The 24,636-nt window shown below is 42.9% G+C and overlaps 1 protein-coding gene across 1 annotated transcript in view; it reads right to left on the bottom strand.

Annotated features, from left to right (window-relative positions):
* The window catches only part of LOC146517771 (semaphorin-3D), a 124,435-nt gene that overhangs the window by 71,592 nt on the left and 28,207 nt on the right, over window positions 1–24,636 (bottom strand). Inside the window, exon 2 of the mRNA XM_085160405.1 lies at window positions 952–1,182. Within this exon, the coding sequence (XP_085016531.1) occupies window positions 952–1,135 (184 nt within the window). The 5' untranslated portion in view covers window positions 1,136–1,182. The remainder of the gene's footprint in view (window positions 1–951; window positions 1,183–24,636) is intronic.

Genomic DNA, 24,636 nt, shown 5'->3' with positions numbered 1-24,636 from the left:
TACCACTTTTTTCAAACCGATACGATACCGATACTTGGATCTGAGTACTTGCTGATACAGAGTACAAAAACCGATACTTCTACCACACACACACACAAATACAATTAATTGGAAGACAGGTTTTATTTTATTCCCTGCCGATAAAAAATAAAATCTTAATAAAAATGACCACAAAAAAATTTCAAGTGAAAAATAAGCACTTCTGTTAAATTATTGCAGAGTCTCCACATTGTAATTTAACAAAATATCACTGAACTATTGGCACTGTCTCGAGCTTTCAGAATAATAAATAAACACTTCTGTTTGGAATAAAATAAACTTTTAAATTATTGCAGAGTGTCCATATTGTAAACAAACAAGCAAAAATAATTATTATAAAATAAATAATAAATAAAATAATAATTGCCCCCCTAGTGGCCAATCTAAAAAACTACAACAGAAATGACAAGCCACCCTCTGATTAATGAAATAAGTTGGTATCGGTTCATGGTATCGGTTAACTTTTACGAGTATGAGTACACACACATTTTACAGTATCGGCCCCGATACCCGATACCAGTATCGGTATCGGTGCATCCCTAGTGCAGATGTGAGGTTCTAACATCCAAACATCACAGCTAGCACTTGATTTTCTTTGGTTTCACTCATTCTGTTTATTAAATAGCTGGAAAGTCAGGCTTTACCCACGATGCACCCACAGCTTTTAGACTGGTCTAATCCTCACTGACTGGTCTGTTGCTCTGTTTCTTTTTACTGGTACCCAAAGGATGGATTACCAACTGGGCAAAGCGGGAAACTGCTCAGGGGCCCAAGACCCTAAGAGCCAATCTTTTTACCTATTTGTGACACCTTTAAAATAATTACGTCTATTTGTTCAGTGAAAAGTCCTCAAACACTGGGGGCTTCAAAAGTGCAGCACTTGTTCTCAGCACGTTTTGACGTGATTCTTACCTGAGTGGGAGAGCTGCAGCCGCGGCCCCGTTTGGCTCCAGGTTTTGGCTTTGGCGCTCGATGCTGCAGGCTGCCACAGCAGAGGGACCAGAAACAGCATCGTGAAAATCGCGTGCATGGACGCCGCTTCTCGGGTCCTGACTGCACCTGCTGCCTGCAGGGCTGCAGCAAAAATCAGCATCATCGTGAAGAAGGACCGTCTGACCGGTTACATCACACTCAGGACGGCAGCTGATAGGAGGAGAAATGAGAAACAGGACAAAGATGACACGTTATGTTAGATATGCTTTGAAGCTCAAGAAGCTTAAAATGCTCATAATCCAAGAGCACCTCAGACGAACCCAGTCTGGCTCCACCTTCACAGAAACATTTACACGTAACCTGCTGTGTTCGGCTTCGTCGTGAGATCACGCTGCATGCACAGCATCGGTGTTTAACCTACAGGCTGGTGGTATCGGGAGCAGAACGAGGACCACCGCCACCGTGCAGGACTGTGGAGTTTGTCTGCAAACTGGAGAGGCTGCTAACCATTATGAAGTACTCGGTAATTAAAACGTATGCAGAGGAGAGCACGTTATGTGTGTCTATTTAAACACACCAGATGAAAGCAGCTTCACTGTTGAGTTATTCCAGTCGAGCTCAGTTTAATTATTCGGTTCATGGTAGTTTGGAGCTTCTGCAGGATGACTGAGGAGGACGGGGGGGCGATGCGCAGCTCAGACTTTGCACCAGCTGGTGTGCGACCTCTTTAGAGGACTTCTGAGCTACTTGCAGTTAATGATGTGGGTTAAACAAACACCAGAGTTTTCTCTGTGATGATGTCATCTGACTATTCAGGGCTCTGCAGCACATGATGTGGTCGCTGCATTAATGTCCTTTAATAAGCGTACCCACAGCTCTGGCAGTGTTTTGCACAGAGAGCATCAACACTCAGCAGCCCGGTGGGCGGTAATGCATGCAGTTATCCTGCAGCAGCACTTATGTGTGCATTAATGAGTCTTTCTTTGAGCAGGTTTTCTCTGGGTGGCTTGAAAGACGTTGGAAGATAGCGCTGTGGGAACGTGGTTCGTGAAGCACTCTGAGTGGTCAGGATGAACACTGTTTAAACAGTTCATTCCCATTTAAAATCAAAATACATCACATTACTCACAGCGGGCTGTACTAAATCAGTCATGCCTCATTTTATAGCAAATCATCCAAAACCTCTGCATCATCAGGTGAAATATGCAAACTCGCTCCAAAGCCACTGAAGTGTCACAAAGCGGTTCATGAAAAGAAGAGTTGTGTCAGTTTATGAGGAGAAGCTGTGCAATCAGATCTCATTAAATTAAGTCAACAAGGATAAACTATAACTGGAATATGTTTACATTCATATCGGAGGAGCCCAGAATCCATCCAGAGGGGCTTACTGGCATCTTGATCTGAGAAAACACTGGATGTTCTCTTGGCAAACGGCACTAGCTGCATATCTCATTTAGAAAACATTCCTAAACGTGAACAGCGCTCATACACTCCAAAAACAGAGACAGAGAGAGAGAGAGCCAAAGGCAGACCATAAATAATGTGTCAGGTTCTTCTTGGCCTGCTGAGTGAAGACGGATGCTGAAAGACGACGTAAACATGTCCAGCGTGTTTGCAGACACACTCAAAAGCTCGGCTGACGTCGTGACTGTTACGAGTCGGAGCGTGAGGTCGTCGTTCATGTGTCGAACAAGAAGCAAAGAAACAGTTTGTTTACCTTCTTCAGTTTGGTTATTTGGGAATCAGACACCTGATAAAGACATCAAAGGGCTCCGTCTGATATTCACAGATAATTAAATTCAAATTAAATACATTTTTGCAGAAACAGCCAAACTGTCCAGATCGAAAATCGCGAAAATCGAAAACAAACAACCTGGTCTTCTTTTTTTATTTCCCATATTCCCAAACTTCCTCTGCACTTTGGATTCATCGTTAGCAAATCACAAACACCTGGATAACTCTCCAGCACGCAGGAAGTACAGCGAGGCGGTGGCTCGGTTAATGTGGGAATGTAGCTCACGAGGGAACCGGGTCAATTTATCACTTTGTGCCGTTCATACATTACGGTGACGGCCGGTTTCAAGACTTTAGTTTGAGGGATGAACGGAGACGTACCTGCTGAGAGAGGGAAGGCAGGTACCTGCAGCTTGTTAGTAACTCTGCTCAATCTGATTGTCCTCTGCAAACAGTGTTGGGAAGGTTACTTTTAAAATGTATTCCATTACAGATTACATGCCCCAAAATGTATTCTGTAACGTATTCCGTTACGTTACTCAATGAGAGTAACGTATTCTGAATACTTTGGATTACTTAATATATTATCATGCTGTTTACAACTACATGAATGTACTATTGCTGTGATTTATTACTGTTACTGAAGGTCCGCGGCTCCGAACCGTAGTAAAGGGACCTCTGGCTAATACGGTGGGTTCTGTGTCGGCTCGTAGCTGAAAACTAGCTTTACTTTGTTGTCTGGGTCAACTTTGCTAGCAGAGACAGAGAGAGGCGTTGAAAGGCTGCTCCAACAGAACTTATTGTTTCGGAGGAAAACATGAACACGGTGTACAGTCGAGTCTTAATAGCTTACTTACAGCTGGGCTCGTCAGGCTCTCTTCTTGGCTGCAGTGGTTATTATTATATTTACATGCTTCCAGCTCCCGTTTTTGCTCGATGACAGCTCGTACTTTTCCTTTTTCTCCCTCCCTCGCTCACAGACACATAACGTGTATGGCAGTCCATTCTCCCTGCAGCACGGACTACACTGCCCATGATGCTACATTCTTTAGAGCTATACCTGTAGCATTCTGCCTGTTAGCTTAGCACAACAACAACAACAGGCGCTCTCTCACCCAGGAAACACGCAGAGAGAGCGTCACTCTGTAACCATGGCAACCGTAACGCTGCCACCTGGAACAACAGAACGTAGCTGTCAAACAAAACCCAAACAGTCCTGACCCGCCACAATATGAAACAGGGAAGTACCGCCGTGTAATCCATTTATTTCAACAAAGTAACTGTATTCTAAATACCACCTTTTTAAACGGTAACTGTAACGGAATACAGTTACTCATATTTTGTATTTTAAATACGTAACGGCGGTACATGTATTCCGTTACTCCACAACACTGTCCGCAAAATATAAGATGCAACGATGGACAGACGAAGGGACAGAGGAGTGAAATCAATCCAGGTATAAATGGTGTCTTCCGTAGTTTTACATATGTTGGCTTCGTTATTTTGAGTCTTTCTAGTCACTGTGAGCCTGTTTGTGGTCGTTCTCTCCGTCTGTAGTCTGAGTGTGTCTGGAGATGTTTTCAGGCATCCTGTGGTCCTTTAAAGGCCCTTCATCGTTGTTTTGCTCTGTGGTTTTTCTTTGTGGTCATCTTCGTTTTCTCTCTCTGTGGCCTTTTTTCACATCTCATTTCAGTTACATTTCATTTTTTGTACATTTCCTTTGTGTCTACTTGGACCTGCAACAATAAAACTCGATGTTAACAGCTGTTCAGTCCAATAGAATCTCCCGATTTCATCAAGCTTATTGAAGCACATCTAGTAACAAATTAACGACAACAACAGCAGCCCTAACTTAATTTCATTCCTTCCACTTTATCCATAGCCTAACCTAAACTATTCCAGCCCGTAAAGCACAGGACTCGCCCATGTTATCAAACCATAATTTGTCGTAATCGATCAGAGCGGATGGCTGGCTAACATCTTGTCAGCTGGTTTTAAAGAGCTCAACAGGTTGGACAGACGCCTGCTGACAGAAGAAAGACAGCTGAAGGTTTTTCCCTCAGCCGTGTTTTAATTCAGGACTTGGCAGCACCGCTCTGAGCATGTGAGAACTAAAACGTTCAAGAGCTCGCTGGTATCATCAGAGCTTTTCCATACTGGATGCACTCTGGGATGCACTAAGCTTTTCCAACCTGAGGAATTTCTCCTTGGCTTCTCAGTTCTGCCACACTGAAAAATAAAAGACTTCCCTTAAAGATGCAATCGAGGGAAACTGATGGCTTAATTAGACGATGTTTTGAAGGTTTAATGCAACTACACGCATCAAAGCAGCTGAGAATGACTCGACTTAATGACAGCCTTTAATATCCTGCAACTCTAATCCACCTAATGGCAGACTTGCAAATAAAACCCTTTCAAATGAAAAGCATTCCTGTGTAATTCCTGGTGATGACGGATTATTGGCTGTAATGGCTCCTTTTATTGTTTGAAACTTTGACAGTAATGACAGTCAAACAGCGGAGAACAAACACAGCTCATTTAAACATTTCTTTAGATGAAGGAAATCTCTCAGAGCCGAATCCTCACACAGTGAGGCAGAAACGGTGCAAACATCCTACTGATGAGAGCTCACTTAAAAATGTGTGGGAAATTTCAAGTAAACAACAGTAAAGCTGTCACCCCAGGGTTAAAAACCCAGGGAACAGACAGAGAGAGCCTGCATCGGTTATTATACGTGTAAAATATAAGCACACACAGATGCGATGCGGCCTCTTCAGATGTGTCAACGTGGAGACAGATGAGGACAAAGCGTCTCTCTGCTCGTCTGACATGCAAACATGTGACTGAGCATCTTGAGAAACTGTACTGCAGCGGAGACAAAGAAACGTGAAGACGCTCGTCCGTCTGTGTGTTTGTACCCAAGGAAACCTGGGTGTTGTCGAGACTCTAAATAAATCCCTGAAGGAAACTCATCGTTTGTTTCTACTGTCTGTCTGTCGTGTGATTCAGTCCCTCAGACTGAACACATGCACAAACAAACACACTACGCCGTCTCTTTCACAGCCAAACAATGTGGCAACGCCAGCGAGATAAGAGGGCCAAGTTTTCAAGGCAGCTCTAAAAATAAAACAGATGTTTATGGCATTTTTCTGAGGGGTGGGGGTCAGATTCAGTTCAACTGCAGGTCAAAGACAACTGTTAGTTTAAGCTAAACATTTAGCACTGTGGCTGTACTAGCATCACCTGTCCACCCAGAGCATTAAGAGTAGTATGCAACTAATAAATCAGTACAGTTTTACATGGATGAATGGAAAAACCCACTAAAAGAAACAGGGATCAAGTGAAGGATCAGCCACCATGGCTGGGCTACACTTATTGTAACTTTATCAGCTATTATAAATTAGCTTGGTTAGCAAAGTGATGTGCAAATGTGTTTTTCTGCTTTAAAATTGGACATTAACACAGGAGTCTATGAGTCACTATTGGAACCTTAAGTAAACATTAGAGGACCTGCAGCGTTTGGCACACCAGCGTTGGCTCTTTTTCATCCTCGGAGGTTGTTCTCTTGGACCGATTACATTAAATGTCTATGAACTGTGTCCCAGTATCACGCATCAGAGCCGTAAAGCAGCCACAGAGTATAAGTGGGCGATATTGTTGTGGAGAACCGTTCCCATGGTTATCAGCTGGTTCCATCTTTATTTTCTGTTCCTGCTGCATGGCGGGGGTCGCCGCCAAACAATGAGTAAACGCAACAAGCTGTGTCACATCCCGGTTTGCAGCCTCATCAGGAATCACTGCAGGTTTTAACGCACAAGCACCCTGCGATGCTTTCTTGTGTTGAGCTGATGGAGGTCAGGACGATGCAGAGAAGAAAAGCTGAGTGATATCAAAGAGTCAGACTGTGTATCAGTGACCTTGTAACCCACATCCTCAAACCCAGAGCTCCTGAAATAGGCTGTTTTTGCTCACAGATATCCACTCTTTGTGCACAGCTTCCTATGTTAGTTGAAGGAGAGGTTTGTTTGAATGACGAGAGGATAAAAATGTCTAAAACGGGAAAAGGAAAAGAAACATTTTTGTTTTCTTGTTGATTCGGTTCATTCGTCTGCAGGCCTTCCTGCAGCCCAGGCAGAGAAATCCTGCAGGCATCACTGCGATGATTTCACTGCCACCTCACAGAAAACCCTACAAAGACTCTGGATTTTCAAAGAAGTTAAGTATTTAACGCCGCAGGAGGACACGGGAGGCTCGGCCGCTCCTGGTGCGATGGCACCGTCCACACTTTGGACCTGCTTATAAAATCAGAGCCTCTGAATGCTTCACATGCTTTCTGTGACCTTCATCTCCCTGCAGAGTAGAAGCAAGCGTGTCTCGCTCCTGGTCGGGGGATTAAGTAGTTTTATTATGTTTACAGGAGGTGAGGTGAGAACGTGGCTGGCCACTTGAGGGAAGCTGAAAAATCTTAACTGCTGGGATGATTTATCAGCAGAGAGGTGGAGGACTCCCGCTGTTCTTCTTCTACTCTTTCTGGTTTCGTTTAATTCAAACCTTCACATTTGAGTATTTCTGCATCATCCTCCTCTTCACTGCTCTACTTTTCCCTCCTTTAACCCTCTTTATTGAAACTCTGCTGTGCTGTTAGCACCTGATCGCTTTTCTCTTACTCCCTCCGTCCTCCTCCGAGTCTTCTCCCTTACTTTAATATTTCTTGTTGTAAGTCAACCAGCGAAGGGGACAGCTTTACAACATCTCTCTGCCAAGCCTCTAATCCTCACCATGATTTAATAACTCCTCTTCTTCCATCTGAACCTCCCCGTTAATCCCTCCACTCATACTTCAACACTGAGAAGTGCAATATCTTTGTTTCTTTAATCCACACAAGTCTGTCTCTCTCTTTCATGTAACGCTGACTTATTTCCAACAAATCCCTAATCTAATAATCTTTATCCTTCGCCCATGTTTTATGCAGCTCCACAACCTGACCACACTCTTCTTCTTCTGCAGTAGAAGAAGAAGTCTTTGGTTCAAAAACAGGCTTAGGAAAGCAAAATGTACTTAAAGAAGATTACCGTTACTTTCCCGTAGGAACGCTGCGTTACTGCGTTACTAAAACTGTGATTTTTTTGCGAGAATGTCTCATGACAGTGACGTAAGCGAGTGCGACGTTCGTGACAACAGCTGTGTGCAGATCAACAATGGATCATATATCGAGTGCAGAGAGAGTATGAGCGTGCAGCGTTTAAAGCGTGGAAGTACTGACCTTACTTTGAGTTTGATTCCATAAAAAGTGACAAAAACATTAGTGTCCGTTGTGCGTGGGAAGAAAACTTCTTTTTACAGCGAAAAAACCCCTAAACTTCCAAACAAGCACCGAGTAGCTACGACGTAATGGGAAACTCACAGAGAAACTGCGTATCCTTCCACTGACCGCGGCACACCTGCACCAGGGTAAACCTCCGCCTACCCCACTCCTGCTTTACAGGTGAAAATAGAGCAACAGGACCGCTAGTCTTTGACTTTATTTATTTTCTGCTGTGTTTTACTTGCATCTATTTGAAAGACTGAGTGTAAACACACAAAATATTTTATTTTATGTGCTGGAATGTGCAGAAAATAGGTTTAAATGTTAAACTAATTTCTTCCAGTCAGAGAATGTTGCAGATAATTAAATGTTTGCTTGATGCATAAAGTTAAAAGATTAAAACTAATAAAACAAGTTTTAAAAAGAGACTTTTCCATTTGATTACATTTTGTATGATGATTATGCAGAAAAAGTAGAATTGGGCTGAAAGATCTATCACTTTATCACCTATTCAGGTTGTAAATCGTGTTTTTAAAAAGTATCTAAGTAACTAAGTAATTAATTACTTTTGAAAATAAGTAATCAGTAAAGTAACAGGATTACTTTTTTGGGGAAGTAATCAGTAATTAGTTACTGATTACTTTTTTCAAGACACCTAAACACATTTATCGTCGTCTAAAGTCTCCACTTTGCCACTGGGACAGTAAATCTGGGTTTGGTCAAAATAATTTGCTGATTAAATCAAAAATGAAAACGTTGTCACAGATACACTACAGAGCTTCAGCTATGTTTTATGAGCTCGTGTGTTTCGGTGCACAGCCCCGGGGCCCCCGATCCAGCAGGCACCCACTGGTACCTGACTGTACAGCTGAAACACACGCCCAACGTCTATTTATCTCTCTTAGCGAGCAGAACATAACAACATTCTTGGTTTACTGACGGTGGGTTTAAGGTCACACAGACGGGCAGGGTGCTGACAGTACGAATGTGCAGCTTATGCAAGAGTCGAATACACGAGCACGTGTGGAATGTGTGAAAAGCCTTTAAACAACAACACCTTCAAGATCGAGTTCATCACAAGCATGACAGAAACCCTCCATCTAGGGCTGGGCGATATGGCCTAAAATTCATATCGCGATATAATTTGAAGCACGTGCAGTAACGATATATATCACAATATATTATTTTCTTCTGTATAACGTATTTTCCGCACTATAAGGCACACTTAAAATCCTTTAATTTCATCAAAAATCGAGAGTGTGCTTTATGTATGAATTCCGGGTGTGCTTACTGACCTCGAACCAATTTTGGCTGCAGAAATCTGTTAAAAAATGTTTTAGTACAGCTTTGGTAAGCCGCACTGCTTGATGGATTGTCAGAGCATTACGGCTGCTGTAGGGAGGAGCTTTGCGCAGTAATCTGGGTCCAAAACTCCATCCATTCTGGTCCCAAAGTCAAACGAACACTAAGAGTTAAAAACTGTCTAAATTCTTTCATCTTTAATTAAATCATCAGTGTTGCTGCTTTATCAGGTGTAACAATTAAGTTTAACATCCAGGCATCCATGAAAATAGAAGTTATTAAATTTAACATAGTTAGAAGTTAACAGGAAGTTAGCTAACAGGAAGTTAGCTCGCTAGTTTCCACCTAAACATGACATACCATGTTCTGAGAGATTTTTGAAACTAATTATAACATTCAGCTCTGCTACCACTTCCAACATAAATGAAGACAGAAAACTAAGCAGCAGTGGCGTTTGCAGGGTTAGTGAAGTTAGGTTCACTAACCCTAGGTTAGTGAATAGCGACACAGCTATGTTAGCATAACATTAGCACAGTGAAGCTGGAGGATGAACGCTAACTTTTTCTCCACTCGATAAAATTTAAAGTGAGGGATTCTGGTGGTCAGGGACAAATGCAATCGCATAGCAGGATGCTATACATGGACCAAACTTCAGTCAGGAGAACAACTGAGATTATTCATCCACAATAAGAGGTTAGTTATTAATATACTGTAACAACATGGGAACAGAACAGCTATGAGAGAATTCAACATTAATGAATCAATGTTACGGAAGAGGAGGAAGTGCAGTTTTTGGCTTTCCCCATATTTCAAAAGTGCTTCATCGCTTTACTTTGACTGTCGGCATATTTTGCAGATGATAATGGTTTTAGCCGCTGCGATGCTTTCGACCAAAACAGGCGCAGCTTGATGACATCATCAACATGCGCTATCGCGATAGAGCAATATAGTCAAAATCTCTAACGTTGGCCAAATTTATATCGTTTCTATCGCCCACCCCTACCTCCATCCATCCGTCCTCTTAATTCTATTCCTATAGAATCTATAGATCTGTGATAGGCCGGCTTCTACAAATGGGAAGTTGTTTACATTATTTCTATATTTGAAGAGAAGAGAAAAATACAAAAGTCTCTTTAAACACAAAAGTAGATTTGCAACAATATAATACAATATTAAATATCTCCATATGTGCTTTCATTGCATACTTGTAATAAGCAATATTCAAAGGAAGTAAAGTACTGTAACTGGCACTTTACGATAACGTGTTCTACGATTATCAGGGATGGAAATAATAAGAGCAAAAGCATCAGGAGGCAGTAAATCTCAGAGTATTGCTCAGTGTTTCAAAAGGACAGGAAACTTTTCTTCTATTCTTTTGGGTTTTTTACAGCACATAACTCTTGACTTACTTTATTGAGGCTTTTGCGTTGCCAGACATGACTGGCACGTTGTGCCGAGGTAAAAGCATTTACAAAGCAAAAGCAGATGCTGAACAAGGCGCGTTATTGTGAAAGATTCTCTAATGTATGTTTAATATTTATGGTGCCGTATTTTCCTTCTCCATTTGTAAGGTCTGCTGTGTTTCTCTAACTTTTACAGCTCCGAGGACTTTGATTCATGCTCCTCTGGATCATTTTGAGATCTCAGCGAAGTGCTGACCGTATCTACCTTCACATGAAACAGATACGGACAAAGTTTCAATTTGAGGAGATAATTTGCAGTTGAAAAAGGCGACAAATCCCAACACATGTTACAATACTCTGTCGCATAAATATTAAAAATCACGACAACGTCGTATCATGGGTGAAGTGTTAGTGGCGTGATTCCCAGCTCAGCGTTGTGGCTCGTGAACTCGTTCTTCTGATTTCTGAGACTCTCCGGGAGATGAACGATATCGAGATGGGCACAACAGCAACCAGGCCGACAGATCAGCTGATAGGAAAACACCAGACAGGAAGAGCCAGGGCTGAACAGCAGCAAACAGAACCTTCACAATAAAAGCGAGGTGGGTGCATCATTCTGCATGGATAAAAAAACCAGATATCCTTTGGTGGATGTTAAAATATCTGTGCAGTATATAAATGGCTCATTCATGTGTCTGCACCACACTGAGCAGATCAACCACCATCAAACAGTCACTGAGAACACGCCATCTTTATCCCAACTCCTGCTTTATATCTGATGTTTGTTCTCCTGCCACATGGCTGTAAACCAGCTGTGCAGGATTTATTAAAAAGTGCAGATGTGAAAAAAAGAGGGGGTGAGCGTGCGTCAGTCATCTGACATTTAGCCACATCCTTTCATCCTTTAAAACACGGGTTCACAGAGATCCCCCATCACGGCCTGTTAAGTCGTGATAACTCGTTTTTTTCTGCGAAGAGAAAATTATTGCTGCATTCTTGATTCAGAGTCAAAGCCGTTAAAGCTTATTTGGATGGAATTTATAGCAGCAGTAATAGAAATATAACCAGCAGTGAAAGCCAGGACCTGCCCTGGATACAAGTGTGCTGCAGGTGGGTATTCACAGGTTCGTCACGTTCTCATCATCGTATAAATGTCTCTTAGGCTCAGTGCGTCTGCTGTGAGAGGCATTCAGAATATATCTGTAAAACTTCCTTAGATCTGAATGTCCACACTGAGCCGTTTCAGCTGCGCACGGGAGAAACTCTGAGATTTGATTTTAGAGATTTGTTTACAGGAGTCGATCCTCTGGCTCGTTTCACGGCTCTGAGACACGATTTGAGAGGCGGACTGGCGGACGTCAGACTCTCAGCAGGAAAGAAAACAAAATTCTTGAATCGAGGTCAAGAACATGAGTGATGGTGAAAGTTTTCGCTGGAAGGATCTGAACAAAAGGAGACTCGCTCTGACTTGTTTAGCTGCACCTGGAAGATGCTTGACGTTCCCCTGAATCTTTATCATCCACGCTGCCACTCTGCTCTGCACACACCACAGCCTGGGCGGGGGGGAGTTTCTCCAGAGCTATGTTTTGTTGAACGTGAACCAAGAACCTGTGAACTCGGTGTGATGCATAGAGAACAGATTGCAAAATCCCCAAAGCACAACTTTGGTTTGCTACATCGTGCTGGAAAAGCTAAATGTGACTTTAGCCATCATTAATACCAATTAGAGAAATTAGAGATTTTCTTTTAAATAAGACGAGTCATTTATAACCAGCATATGTGGGGAGAAGTCTGGTGATTAGAGCGAGGCCAACGAGGAAACCAGATATTTGATTTAGGTATTTATTAGGAACAGTTTGATTCATAGCAGGGAGTCCAGACATGTTTTCAGTCGGCATTAAGCGCTCCGAGGAGAACGTCTGCGTTTTAGTTCAGGATCGTTTTACTGTGAGAAGCAGACGTAGTTACTGCAAACTAATTAATGAGGAACTGGAGCAATGTGCTTATAACTGTGCGTGTCATGTGAAAAACTCCGCCCGAGCTGTCCACAGATGTTCCACGGATGTGCATGACAGCACAGTTAGGAAAAGAGGAACAAGTATGGCCTGCTGGAAGCCAGAGGATGTTAGCACGCCTTCGCTTTGCAAAGCTGCATCTGATCAAACCACAGGAGCTCTGGTGCAACGTGCAGACCAGACCGGAGTCTGGAACCAGCGCTAACGCCTCAGACCTGTCAGCACGGGGGTGGAGCGACGATAGCGTGGGCACCTGACAGCCGCTCAGTCGCCCGTGAACTCCTCTGTCCCACGGCTCAAGCTTGGGGTGACAGCCACGCCTCAGTGATGTCATAACCTGATGTGTAGCCATTGGAGAGCTTGTGCGTAACTGATGCGGCCTAGTTTCAACGAGATTCTTTCCTTTGCATGCACTTCCTGTGTAAATGTGTGTTTGTGTTGCATTTATGGTTTCTGGAGTTTTCCACCATGCTTTTGTCTTTTGGGGTCACGCTACATTTATATTTTGAATAATGTCTGATTGGCTGGAATTGAGGGATCGCCATCGCTTTAATTTCCTTTCAGCACGCCACAGTCCGGTGCGCCACAAAGACAGCGTGGAGTCCTTTTACTCCACAGTTCATTAACCACCTCGCACAGATAAAGTGAAACCAGAGTGGAGCCTGTCTGAGGTGAAACCACAGCAGCCGCACCCGAGACAAGTGCACGGCTTGTTTTTTTCCACAAAGATGACTGAGCTCAGAGTCAAGACAAACAAACATCATTGTGGGAACGGAGCTGGTCTCTGTGAGGAATTCTGGGAAGAGGAAATTCTTCTTTTTTACCCCCCCCTTCTCTCTTTCTATGATCACTGCTTGTCCCTCTATCTGTTCAAGGCCTGTAGGAAATATTCTCTCACTCTGGGGGTTTCTGGGAAGAGGAAAAGAGCTGATGTCACTTCCACACAAGGACAGCGAGGACAAGGAAACAGGGCCCCCGATTCTTAAACAACTCCCATAATTTTGAAGTTTGTCATATATTGTTATGCTTTCTTCAGCTGCATTGTTAGAGGCGAGACTTGAACACCTGCAGCCTGTTAGTCAATCTGTTAGACTGAACTCAACGTTTAAGAAAATCAGGGCTACATCCTTCCTCTTTTAAATAAAACACATAGTTCTTAATAGTTATTAGTTGCTCTCTATTAAAGATTGGGTGTGTTTTTAGCTGGACCTGTGAACACCGGTTGAATATCTCAGCCACCATTGATGGTATCGAGGGCGACTGAGTCAGTAGAAACTAGATAAGAGAGGCCCACAGGCGGCGCGATTGTTCACTGGACTGTGTGAATGTGTCAAGTGAGGTGATGGAGGAGAGGTACAGGACATGCCAGTGAACTCATCGATCCCCAGAGTTTCAAGTTTGCAGGTAAGACCTGAGGCAGGAATCACATACATACACATGCAAACATGGATTTTATCCCTGAACATTTTCCTTTGGTAAGAAACCTGAAGATCGTGACCCCGTAGTTGCTTCAGGCTGTATTTGGCGCTGTCCCATCTGAGGGCACGCGTGACTGGAGGCCTCTGTTCTGTTTTGCCCGGCTATTACTGCGCTCAAGTGACGTTTCTCAGCAACTCCCTGCTCACTCTCTTTACACCAGGGAGCAGCTGATTGTGCTTTAGTTAGCAGTCATGGCAACAAGAACACTGAAAAAAGATGCAGAGAAAGGATGAAGCAGGACAGCAGGACAGCGATGGATTCAGGAAATACTCTGGATCCCATCGATGGCTGTCAGGTCGTTTACAGAGACAGGAATAACGACGAAGACATAAACATCACCTTTTCACTCTTATTCCGTCCATATTTAGGTTTCCATTGAGAACCAGAAGCTTTTTTTAGTGATTACACCTTTAAAAAGATGTCTGTGAAGGTTCTCAGTCATCCAGGTCATCGTAGTCAAAGGGGCTTGCAAAGAAAAGCGTCTGGACTTCTTTAAGTTTCATCCGAGAAGCTTCTTCAGTTCTAAGGTCAAATGGTGGGGAGTCCCAGATATAAACCTAGTGGGAGTTTCCCCCCACAGAGGGACAAAAGGACCCCCTGATGATCCTCTAATCGCCTGAGCCAAGGTGTGAAACTGGGTGTGGGTCCCAATCAGCCAGAGTTTCAGGTGAGCTGTCCATCTGCATCCTTTAGATGCAGATGGACAGCTGAGTCTTGTCCTGTGGAGGTGGCTCTTCTGTGTTGTGCCATGCGCTTGTGAAGTGGCTGTTTGGTCTCTCCAATGTAGAGGTCTGGGCATTCCTCGCTGCTGTACAGCAAACACCACATTGTTAAGTCTGTGTTTTGGCGTTTTGTCTTTCGGGTGAACCAGTTTTTGTCTGAGTGTGAAATGCAGTGCATTTCAGACCCAGACAAGACAAGACTCAGCTGTCCATCTGCATCTAAAGGTCAAAGGTCACTCTTTCAAGGATGCCAATGTTCACATTTTGGACAGAGAGGACAGATGGTTTGAAAGAGGAGTGAAAGAAGCATCTATGTCCACTGTGAGCGACCATCTTTGAACAGAGGCGGTGGTTTACGACACCAACTCTCTGCCATCTATAATCCAGTTTTGAGATCCCTTCCCAGACGCCTTAACGCCCACTCACATCCTGGGCCATCTGACCTCAGGAAATCACATGATAAGGTGGGGCCAGGTTTCACAATGAGCTCACCCGAAACTCTGGCTGATTGTGACCCACACCCAGTTTCACACCTTGGCTCAGGCGATTAGAGGATCATCAGGGGGTCCTTTTGTCCCTCTGTGGGGGGAAACTCCCACCAGGTTTATATCTGGGACTCTCCACCATTTGACCTTAGAACTGAAGAAGCTTCTCGGATGAAGGTGAAACGTCTTCAAGCAACTTAAAGAAGTCCAGACGCTTTTCTTTGCAAGCTCCTTTGACCTTTATAAAGAGACTTTCTGCTCATCAGCAAACAGACAGATGCGTTAAATGACCGAGGAGTGAACCAAGTGAAGCTAAAGTTTTTTTTCCACTTTGCTTCTTCTGCACCAAGTACAGAAAAATCACTCGCTGTGGGCTTAGCGCCGACCTCGGTATCCCTACGCTGAACCTCTCCATGTTTGGTCCGTCTCCACACTGTGACTGAAACCATCAGACCTGCTGGCCTGACCGCGCTCAGGTCATCCAGCAGGTGCAGAGTGAACAAGTCTTTTCTTTAAAGCCTTTTTATTCTTTCAGGAGTGAAGCTGTTCCTGGAAGAAGCCCAGAAGGAAACGGCCGCCTTCTGTTAGCGTGAGTGAACAATATAATGCAGAGAGCGAGGCGCCGCGTGTGTCTGTGGGTAGACGTGCTTCTGCCTGTGCGTATAATCGCTCATGTCCACTGATGTTTGGGCTTCGTCTGGTTCGATGGATGGCTGCTTTCATGTTCCTGCTTTTGGGGTTTTTGGAGAAGGGTGGAGCTGGAAAAAAAGACCTGACCAGCAGGAAAGCCAGCTCTGTTATGGTCTCAACAAACGCCAGGAAGGAGTTTTGTGTGTCTGTGTGTTTTCACTGAAGAAGAACCCTCCAGGCAACCTGCTGCTGCCCATTAAAAAAGAACCCAAACATCTGTCACATCCTACCGTGAATCTGATCTCCAGCGTACGTCTTCGTGTCTACACAGTTTTGAGTTCAGTTAGAAGAGACAGAAGAGTTTAAACCTTTAATACTTTTAACAGTTCTGTTAATATAGAGAAAAGAACATCTTAGTATTTGTTTGTCTGGAAAATAAACTTTAATTCTTCGTCTTTCTGCCCTGAACTGATTTTCGATGCACGTCATTGTAGGATCGTTGGTTGCTTATAATAAAAACGAATTAGAAACCTCATCTAAAAATCCAAAATCAAAGATAACAAACCTTTTCTGTAAAGAGGGTCAGGGTATGTTTTGTAAACAAGCATCGACAATATAATTTCAGCAGTGATCGTTACATCTCCTGCGTCTTTTGTACATTTTTATAGGCTTTAAAAAAGTTAGATTTCTGCCTCCGTGGCTTCTCTCAGTGCTCCAGCTTCCTCCCACAGTGGACTGTGAATCTCTTACATATTATTCTCCCCACTCCGTTTGCTTCATCGGCTTATATTAATACTAGCTGTTGAGCCTGATAAAAGGAATTTTGATCCGAATCAATCCGTAAAAACAACTTCTGAATTCCTTAAACTTAAGCTGACTACATATTTCCGTCTGGGGAACGCTCCTTTAAAGACGACCTGACTTCTGACATATTGCAATAACACACGAGTCCATATGTTTGCTGAGCAGTCAGTAAGTCTTCACTGCAGGTTCATAACGGCCTGAAATTCCAATCAGTCTGAAGGGAGCTTTAAAGTTCGGTGTTCAGCCAAAGGTGTAAAAGAAAGAAAGTTAGCGGCAGGTCTGGTGTCTCTGCAGCAAGGTTATTATCGTTAACGAAAACTAACGAAATAACGAAAACTAGAAGTGAAAAAACATTTTCGTTAACGGAAATAAAAATAAAAACAAAAAAAGGAAAACTAACTAAAACTATAATGAGTGTTCACAAAACTAAAATTAACTGAATTTATAGCAAAAATGTGTTTAGTTTTCATTGATGTGTGCGTGTCATACAAGAGTCAAGGGTGAAAATGAAGTTTAGTTTCCAGATTTCTTTCTTGCTGTGTCTCATTATGCCAGCAGGTGGCAGCACGTTAGTCGAGTCGTCTGTGTTGCTGCTCCGTCCACGCGCAGAATCATGTCAGGAAAAGTCGGGAGCCAGAGTCCAATTTGGGATTACTTTGAATATGACTGTGTTTTGGATAAAGCAAGTGTCTTGTAGTGGAAACAGACAAATTATGAGGGACATTTCTAAAGGGAAAAAAATCCCACAAACCTTAAAGTGCACTTGAAAAGTTCACACAAGAAGGCTAACCTAGCTTAGCTTGAGAAGGTAAGGGAGCACACTCAACCCTCATCCCCAGAAAACAGAAGCTAACCCCAGGCAAGGCAGCGTGATGCATCCCGAGACAACAGGACGGGGATATCTACACAACTGTGTGAGTCAATTACCTTCAAAAAGTTTATCAATTCACTTGAACCAAAATTACGAACACCCGGTGCTGCGAGAGTTAATAGTCTCATTGGGGCCAAGATATACATTTTATAGTTGCCTGGTATCAATGGTTGTTCATCTGCCTTTATTTATTTATTTATTTAAAGAACCCATAGGTGGGAATGTGAGTTGTCTGTCTCTGCGTGTTAGCCCTGCGACAGACAGGCGACCTGTCCAGGGTGCAGTATGGTAGCTGGAATAGCAACATACCCAAGGATGAGCAGAATGACTGATATGATGAAACTGGGATTTTGTTACACTTAATTATTGCAAACACAACTAAAACTATAACTGAAACTAATCAAAACTAAACTGAAACTAAGGATTTTCAAAAAAATAAAAACTAAACTAAACTAGCAAACAATTGGTAAAAACTAATTAAAACTGATATAAAATTGAAAATCTGAAGTCAAAACTAAATAAAAATAAAAACTAATGAAAATTGCAAAACTATTAAAACCCTGCTCTGCAGGAAGACGAGGACCACGCCCTTATTTTCCTACAGAGAGACCAGACCTAATTTCCTCCTGAATAAAAATACCAGAATGTGAAAGTAGTTTCTGTGATAAGACGATACTTGCAAAAAACAGAAGAATGTGCAAATGCACGGCTGAAAAAGTGCATAAACATGACAGTCGAACGAGTTCAACATAAAATACAAGACAAAGAGTCTGTCTGCAGGACGAGAGACTCACTGTACAAGCAGGTTATCGCCCAGTTATTTCCACAAAGTACTGACAAATAAAAGAACTGCATTTATTTAAGCTGCATAGAGCTGCAGTGGGAGGCTGGAGCCTGTCTGAGTTAAGTGGCAGGTCCACCCAGGACAGGCTGCCACTCTCACATTCACAGGGATGATAGAAAAATCCTCCGCTTTCAACGAATGGCACTTTTATTTCGAGAAAAGGATGGATGTTCAGCATCGCTTAAAAGCATGATGGAATAAAAAAGAGGGAAGAATGTGGAGCCCCCCCAAAAAAGATTAACATGACAATCAAGCCATTTCCACCAAAAACACTCACAAAACGACGAATCTGTGATGGAGATGCATACGAGCACATCTTCATCTGTTCAGCTGTCTGCAGAGGCCCTGATCTGCATCAGGAGGCCTCGGTGCAGGGGTCACTGCAACATTCAAACACATGCAAATGGATCGAGTCGTCACTGGAGACAGAAATGTCTGAGTGTTGTCTCACGTGGATTTAACTGTCTTGCAGTGTAAGCTGTGTTGTCCTCGCACAGCAATCTGAAAGACTGACACACAGTGAGTAAGACATAAAGTAATCCTCCCTTCATTAGGTGCCTTAGGGAGCAGTGAAAGGAGCGTCTATTCACTGGATGCGGTGGGAACACTGGGAGCAGCCAAGCAAAAAAACAACCAACCAGCGGGGAGGCAACCCCACACAAGCAGACCCTGCCGACATCTCCTCACACCGAGACAAAGCCGTGAATACACGTGAGGCTTAAACTTCTAAAACTTGTTTCCCCCCTCCTCGCTTTTTTCATGTTTTCACCTCTTCTTCATCGTCATCCCCCCCTCCTCTGTCTTCTTAAAGAAAAGCGGCCTTCATTACTCTGACGGCTGTCACTCGGGCCATGGGCAGCTCAAACCCCCATCATCCGATAACGGCGTGCAGAGCAGCAGCGGCTCTGGCAGCCGACCAGTAAAGCTAAAGGAGCGGAAGCAGGATACTGTTTCACTTCTTACAGACGTTTTCATGGCAGAAACCAGCTTTGAAGTGCAGATTTTTGCAAGCTGCAGTCAAGAACGAGTTTACTGCCTTCAATGCTTCAGGTGGTAGAAGAACGGATCTGATTTCAGAGCTGCTGCAGGACTTAAACATTAGCTACCAGGTCTGAAGAACAATGACATTTCAGATGCAGTACGTGCTGCTGTGTGGACAGACATCTGCTCCTTCAAACAATGGTTTCTTTTGTGGGAAACGCCATGAGTGGGCATGCATTAATATGTTATGGAACAGCCTAATTATGTTTTTAGCTTCATGATGAAACCAGAAGCAGACTGGATGATAGGTGACAGCAAGCTGCCATCAAGGGATGAAAATCCCATTAAATCCCAGTGTAATCTATCCATTATTAAGCTGGGATAATGAGAGAGACCACTGCTGGAAACGCTGGATATAACATCACCAGAAGAGTCTGGAACATGGATTCATACCTGGGAAATATCACACTGACGTCGGATGAAAATGTGTTTCTTTCATATTCAAGCTTCAGTATCTGTGAAACCTGTTTGGACTAAAGAATATCATGACTTATACATGAGAAGCTGGAAATAAAATATCATTCACCAAACCTGCTGCCATCAGACATCCAAATATTTTAGGGGCTTCAATCATCCATCATTCGCTGTTAATATGAGCATATTATGGCTAGTTTTAAAGTCTGGCGCCCTTCCTGTCTCATGGTTTTCCCTTTCAGTTGGCTCACTGGACGGGGAGATCCAGAACTCCAATTCTACCAACTTGGACCGGATTTCCACTACAAACCTTAGAAACTGCAGCAGGAAGATCTGCTTCCAAAAGGTGGACTTGGAGGTAATGTGCACGGCCTCGGTGGAGAGCAGCTCTGTTGTTTGCCACAAAGGACTTCAGACATAAAACCTTTGCAGAGCAGAAACTTGTAGATGGAAAAATTTCATAACACATTTTTAAAAAGCTGGTGCAACCTCCTGTTGCCACAAACAGAATCTAAATCTGTGGGGATCACTGGAACCACTTTCATTTCTAATAATCCAAATCTGTAGTCAAATGCAACATTTTTTATTTTTAATGTTATATTATATGTATTTCTTACCACAAACAGCCCTTTAACCCTTTAAGACCTACCATAGAACCAAGTCCGCCAGAGCTTATATCATATTTTTACATGCTGTGGAGCCATTTTTGGGAGCATTTCAAGTTGCTATACATCAATACAACCGTTATAGCCCAGATTTTAATAATATGTCTGCATTAAGTGCATAGTAATTACATAAATTGCAAAAAAGTGCAATAAACTACAAAAAAATTGAAAATCGTTTTTGTTTTTTTAACATATATTTCTAGTTAGAGAAATTTAAGAGGCTTATCCCTCAAAACTGTAAATACAAAAAAGTTGCACAAGATAGTTTCCCACCACAGGAAATTTATTTTGAGTGTCTTCATAGTTTTATTTTTGAAATACACCAATTTTTATACACTGCAGGAAAAACGAAAATAAATATTATAGTGCAAATTTGCAAAAAAGCAGCATATGCATCAAAATAAACTATTTCCAGCAGTGCAATATGAGTCCTAAGCATCCCAGAAACCACACAGAAAGTCATAAAGTCAAAGATAACTTTTAAAAACACCAGTATAGGCTCATTGAGGCCCGGATGGTAAAAAACTACATTTCCGCGAAAATGACGTCACTTCCGGTTTCGGGCAGGTCATGGTGGACATGCGATAGTTCGTGCTGACATCTATTCCAATGTAGGAAGTGTTATGAACAGCTGATCGGATCAGCAAAGCGTGTTTCTGGAATATTATGCTTTCGTTGCTGCAAGTGCTTTTTATGCAGTTTTTGCAAAGCTATATGTGGAAGGAAACTGTGACCGAGGACAAGCTGATGGCATAAGATGTAAGTACAACATATGCAAAAAAAATTATTGCGCTAGCTTACGTGGTTGCAGAGCTACCGGGATTTAAAAGTAGTTGCACAAAACAAAGCGTGCCCGCTCCAACCGGTTTTAAAGGGTTAAAACACTATTCATTACACATCAACATTAATCATTCTGAGACGGGATCAGCGACCACATGACGGGCCAACAATTTACATCTTCATCAGCAGGACGCTGAAAAATGTCTCCATAATGTCTTTGTTGTCTCAGTTGGCTCTTTGCATACTGTGTCTAAGGGTGTATAGCCCTCTGCGGGGAAAAAAAGTTGCACGAATCATCACTCTTCATCTGTACCACAACACCTCATGAGTCTTCAAATATTCGCCCATATTTCTCCCCAAAAGCTTCAAACCCCCAGGACAGCAAAAGTTCCAGTCTGACCAGATGAGCTGAAGTTCATAAAAGAGACCAATCAGTCTGAGGGGAGCGTTAAAGGCGGCTACGCAGCTAAGGGTGTGACAAAGACATAAATTTAAAGGCTGCTCTCACGTCCACACAGTGAGACACGAGAGGTTTGCTAAAAACGGAGGTATTCACCCCGTGAGGAGCAACGAATGGCTTCTTTAATTCTGATGAAGGAACTTCATCCAGCATCAAAGTTAGTCTGAATGAAAGCAGTCACAGCAACACTGCAAACATCTGAAATTTGCAATATTTCTTTAAAGTGTGTCTACAAATAAGAAAAAGCTGGCAGTGATTTGAGTAGTTTAACATAATAACATGCATGCACTGAAGGACTGTGGTGGCAGCAGGTTAAGAAAGGTATTCAAACTCTCTGCTTCCCACCAATGATTTCCAGATCCAGAAGAACTCAAAGTGCAGATACAAGTAATCTCCCCGGGATCTCCCCGGATCTGCTCCGAGGTCTCATAAATATGCCCACAAATCCTTTGGTGGAAAGTCTGGAATCTGCCCAGGATGCCTCCTGATAACGCCGCCTCTGCTGGCTCCTTTTGTAGGTGCAGAGGTTCGACTCGGCATTCTCGTCTCCTCCGCTTCAAGCGTGAGGACAGATTTCCCATAAAGGAAACGGATTGCGGCGTACCTGTGTTTGTGATCTCTAGTCTGTTTGCCATGAGCAGAAATGTTCCTGAAAATTTGTCCTGAAGCCAAAATCTGAGCTCCACGTTTCCTTCACAGCGAACGGACTGTCGGGCATATCCGTTATTCCTGATGCTTCCTGATGAAACTGAAGCAGGAGCGTGCCTGCTGAATCTCTTTATATGAAAAAGAGATCCAGCTTTGATGTGACAGCACTACTACATACTCCAGTGTTTCCCCATACACAGACTTCACTTATTACCTGGTTATATCACAGATATCCAAGTCTACTTAGTAACTAATTTTCATTTCGTTACACTTCATTTGAGTTCGCTGCAGCAGACTGAGCTCAGTTATTCAGTGTTTCAGCATTTTTAAGCTGCGCTAACCAGAAAAATATGACATCACACAGAAAAGTTTGCGATCGTTTTACAAATGAAGAATTAATAAATACCCAGCTTGTCTGGAAAAAGAAAACAGGCCATTTTTACATGACTGTGGTCAGGAAAGAATCTCAATCCTTCCACTGGTGGGTGGACGACGTTCCAACAGGCCGAATACCAGCCGGTACATCGGTCTAAGCTCAGTTTCTGGAGTCACATTAAACCTTCAAATGCAGGTTGTTTAGCTGCAAAAGAGGCTGAGACATGCCGAGAAACGCTGCAGAGACGGAGCAGAGACATTCCCCGTGTGCGTCCACGGTGTGTATCTGTGGTTTGAATCTCTGCTGTGTTGATAAAGTATCAGAGGAGCAGAGATAACCTCCTCCCTCTGCCTCCATATCTGCTGTTGCTCTGGCTTTTACTACTTACACACACACACAGCTGGACAAACAGTGACACACACACCCTACATCACACACCAAAGGTCGATTAACACCAGATCTATATCAAATATTTATACTCACATTTCACTGATAGGAAACGTGGAGCAATAAGGAAAGGACACTCCGCTTATATTCCCGGGAACATAAACAGGAAAAATGAAATGAAATTTAAAGTTTATGTTTATAAAATCAATCTGAAAGCTCGAGTTCATCACTGAGCCGCTTTGATTTTTTGTTGAGGAAACGATGAAAAGCAGAGATATCAGGTTACCAGACGTTCACAGGCTGCAGAGACACCGACACCCGAGGATCAGCCATAGATAACATTCCCACAGATCGTTTTATTTACCAAAAGGACACATTTTACTCCACAGACCAGTGCAAAGAATAAATGCTCCAGAAGGCACAAGCTCCACAAACACAGGACCCCTGTCACTCAAAGAGCCCACGCCACCAAGACTGCAAATGCATGAGTTACAAAGTATCCAAGTCTGTGTACAGTTGCTACAAAAGGACCAAATTAGCTACAAAGAGCAAAAACATTTTCTCTGCAGGCTGCAAAGTGGGATCCACCAACATGGCAGTCTGTGGGGACTCACTCACTCTTGGAGCCAGTCTCAAGCAGCCAGTTTTGGCAACTGCTTCATATTTCAGCCCCAGAGGTTCCATCATGGATGTTCTCTCATGTGTTTCCACCAAAGGTTTAAGAGTTAAGAGCTAAAAGGAACATTTTGACCAGGACTGCAAAAGCGCTTTATTACTTCTTGGGACGGATTCGACCTAATTTGACTTTAAGTGAGCCAGCTCACTAAATACAGAGCCTATTAAACCAAAGCGCCTTCAAATTGTTTCTCTTTCAGTGAGAAGAAGTTTAAAGACACATTTTATCGCTCAGATGACGGAAGAAAAAGGCAACTTCAACAATCTGGAGCTGTTTTTATACATTATAACGAAGTAAATCAAAGAAAGCTATCAGCGCAACTCGTTGGGTTTACGTTTTAAGACATACATTCACAAAATAAATAAATGTAGCCACTTATGAATACATTTATGAACTATGCCATAGTTTTGTCTCTATAAGTAAGAAGGTTATAAAAGTGACAAAATTACAGTTAACAGACCAAAATTTACACTTTCATTTCCACATTTTCCAAAAGCCAACCTGTGGGCCGCATTGGACTCTCTGACAGGTCACTTCTGGACCCGGAGCCATATGTTTCACACACTTTAGCTTTAGCCCTTTGTCTGCCCGCCTACAAAGATTAGGCTAAAGTGATTTATCAA

The sequence above is a fragment of the Neolamprologus multifasciatus genome, chromosome 5 (genome assembly GCF_963576455.1).
Source record: "Neolamprologus multifasciatus chromosome 5, fNeoMul1.2, whole genome shotgun sequence".
Classification (NCBI taxonomy): Eukaryota; Metazoa; Chordata; class Actinopteri; order Cichliformes; family Cichlidae; genus Neolamprologus; species Neolamprologus multifasciatus.
This window is presented reverse-complemented; position numbering and strand designations above follow the sequence as displayed.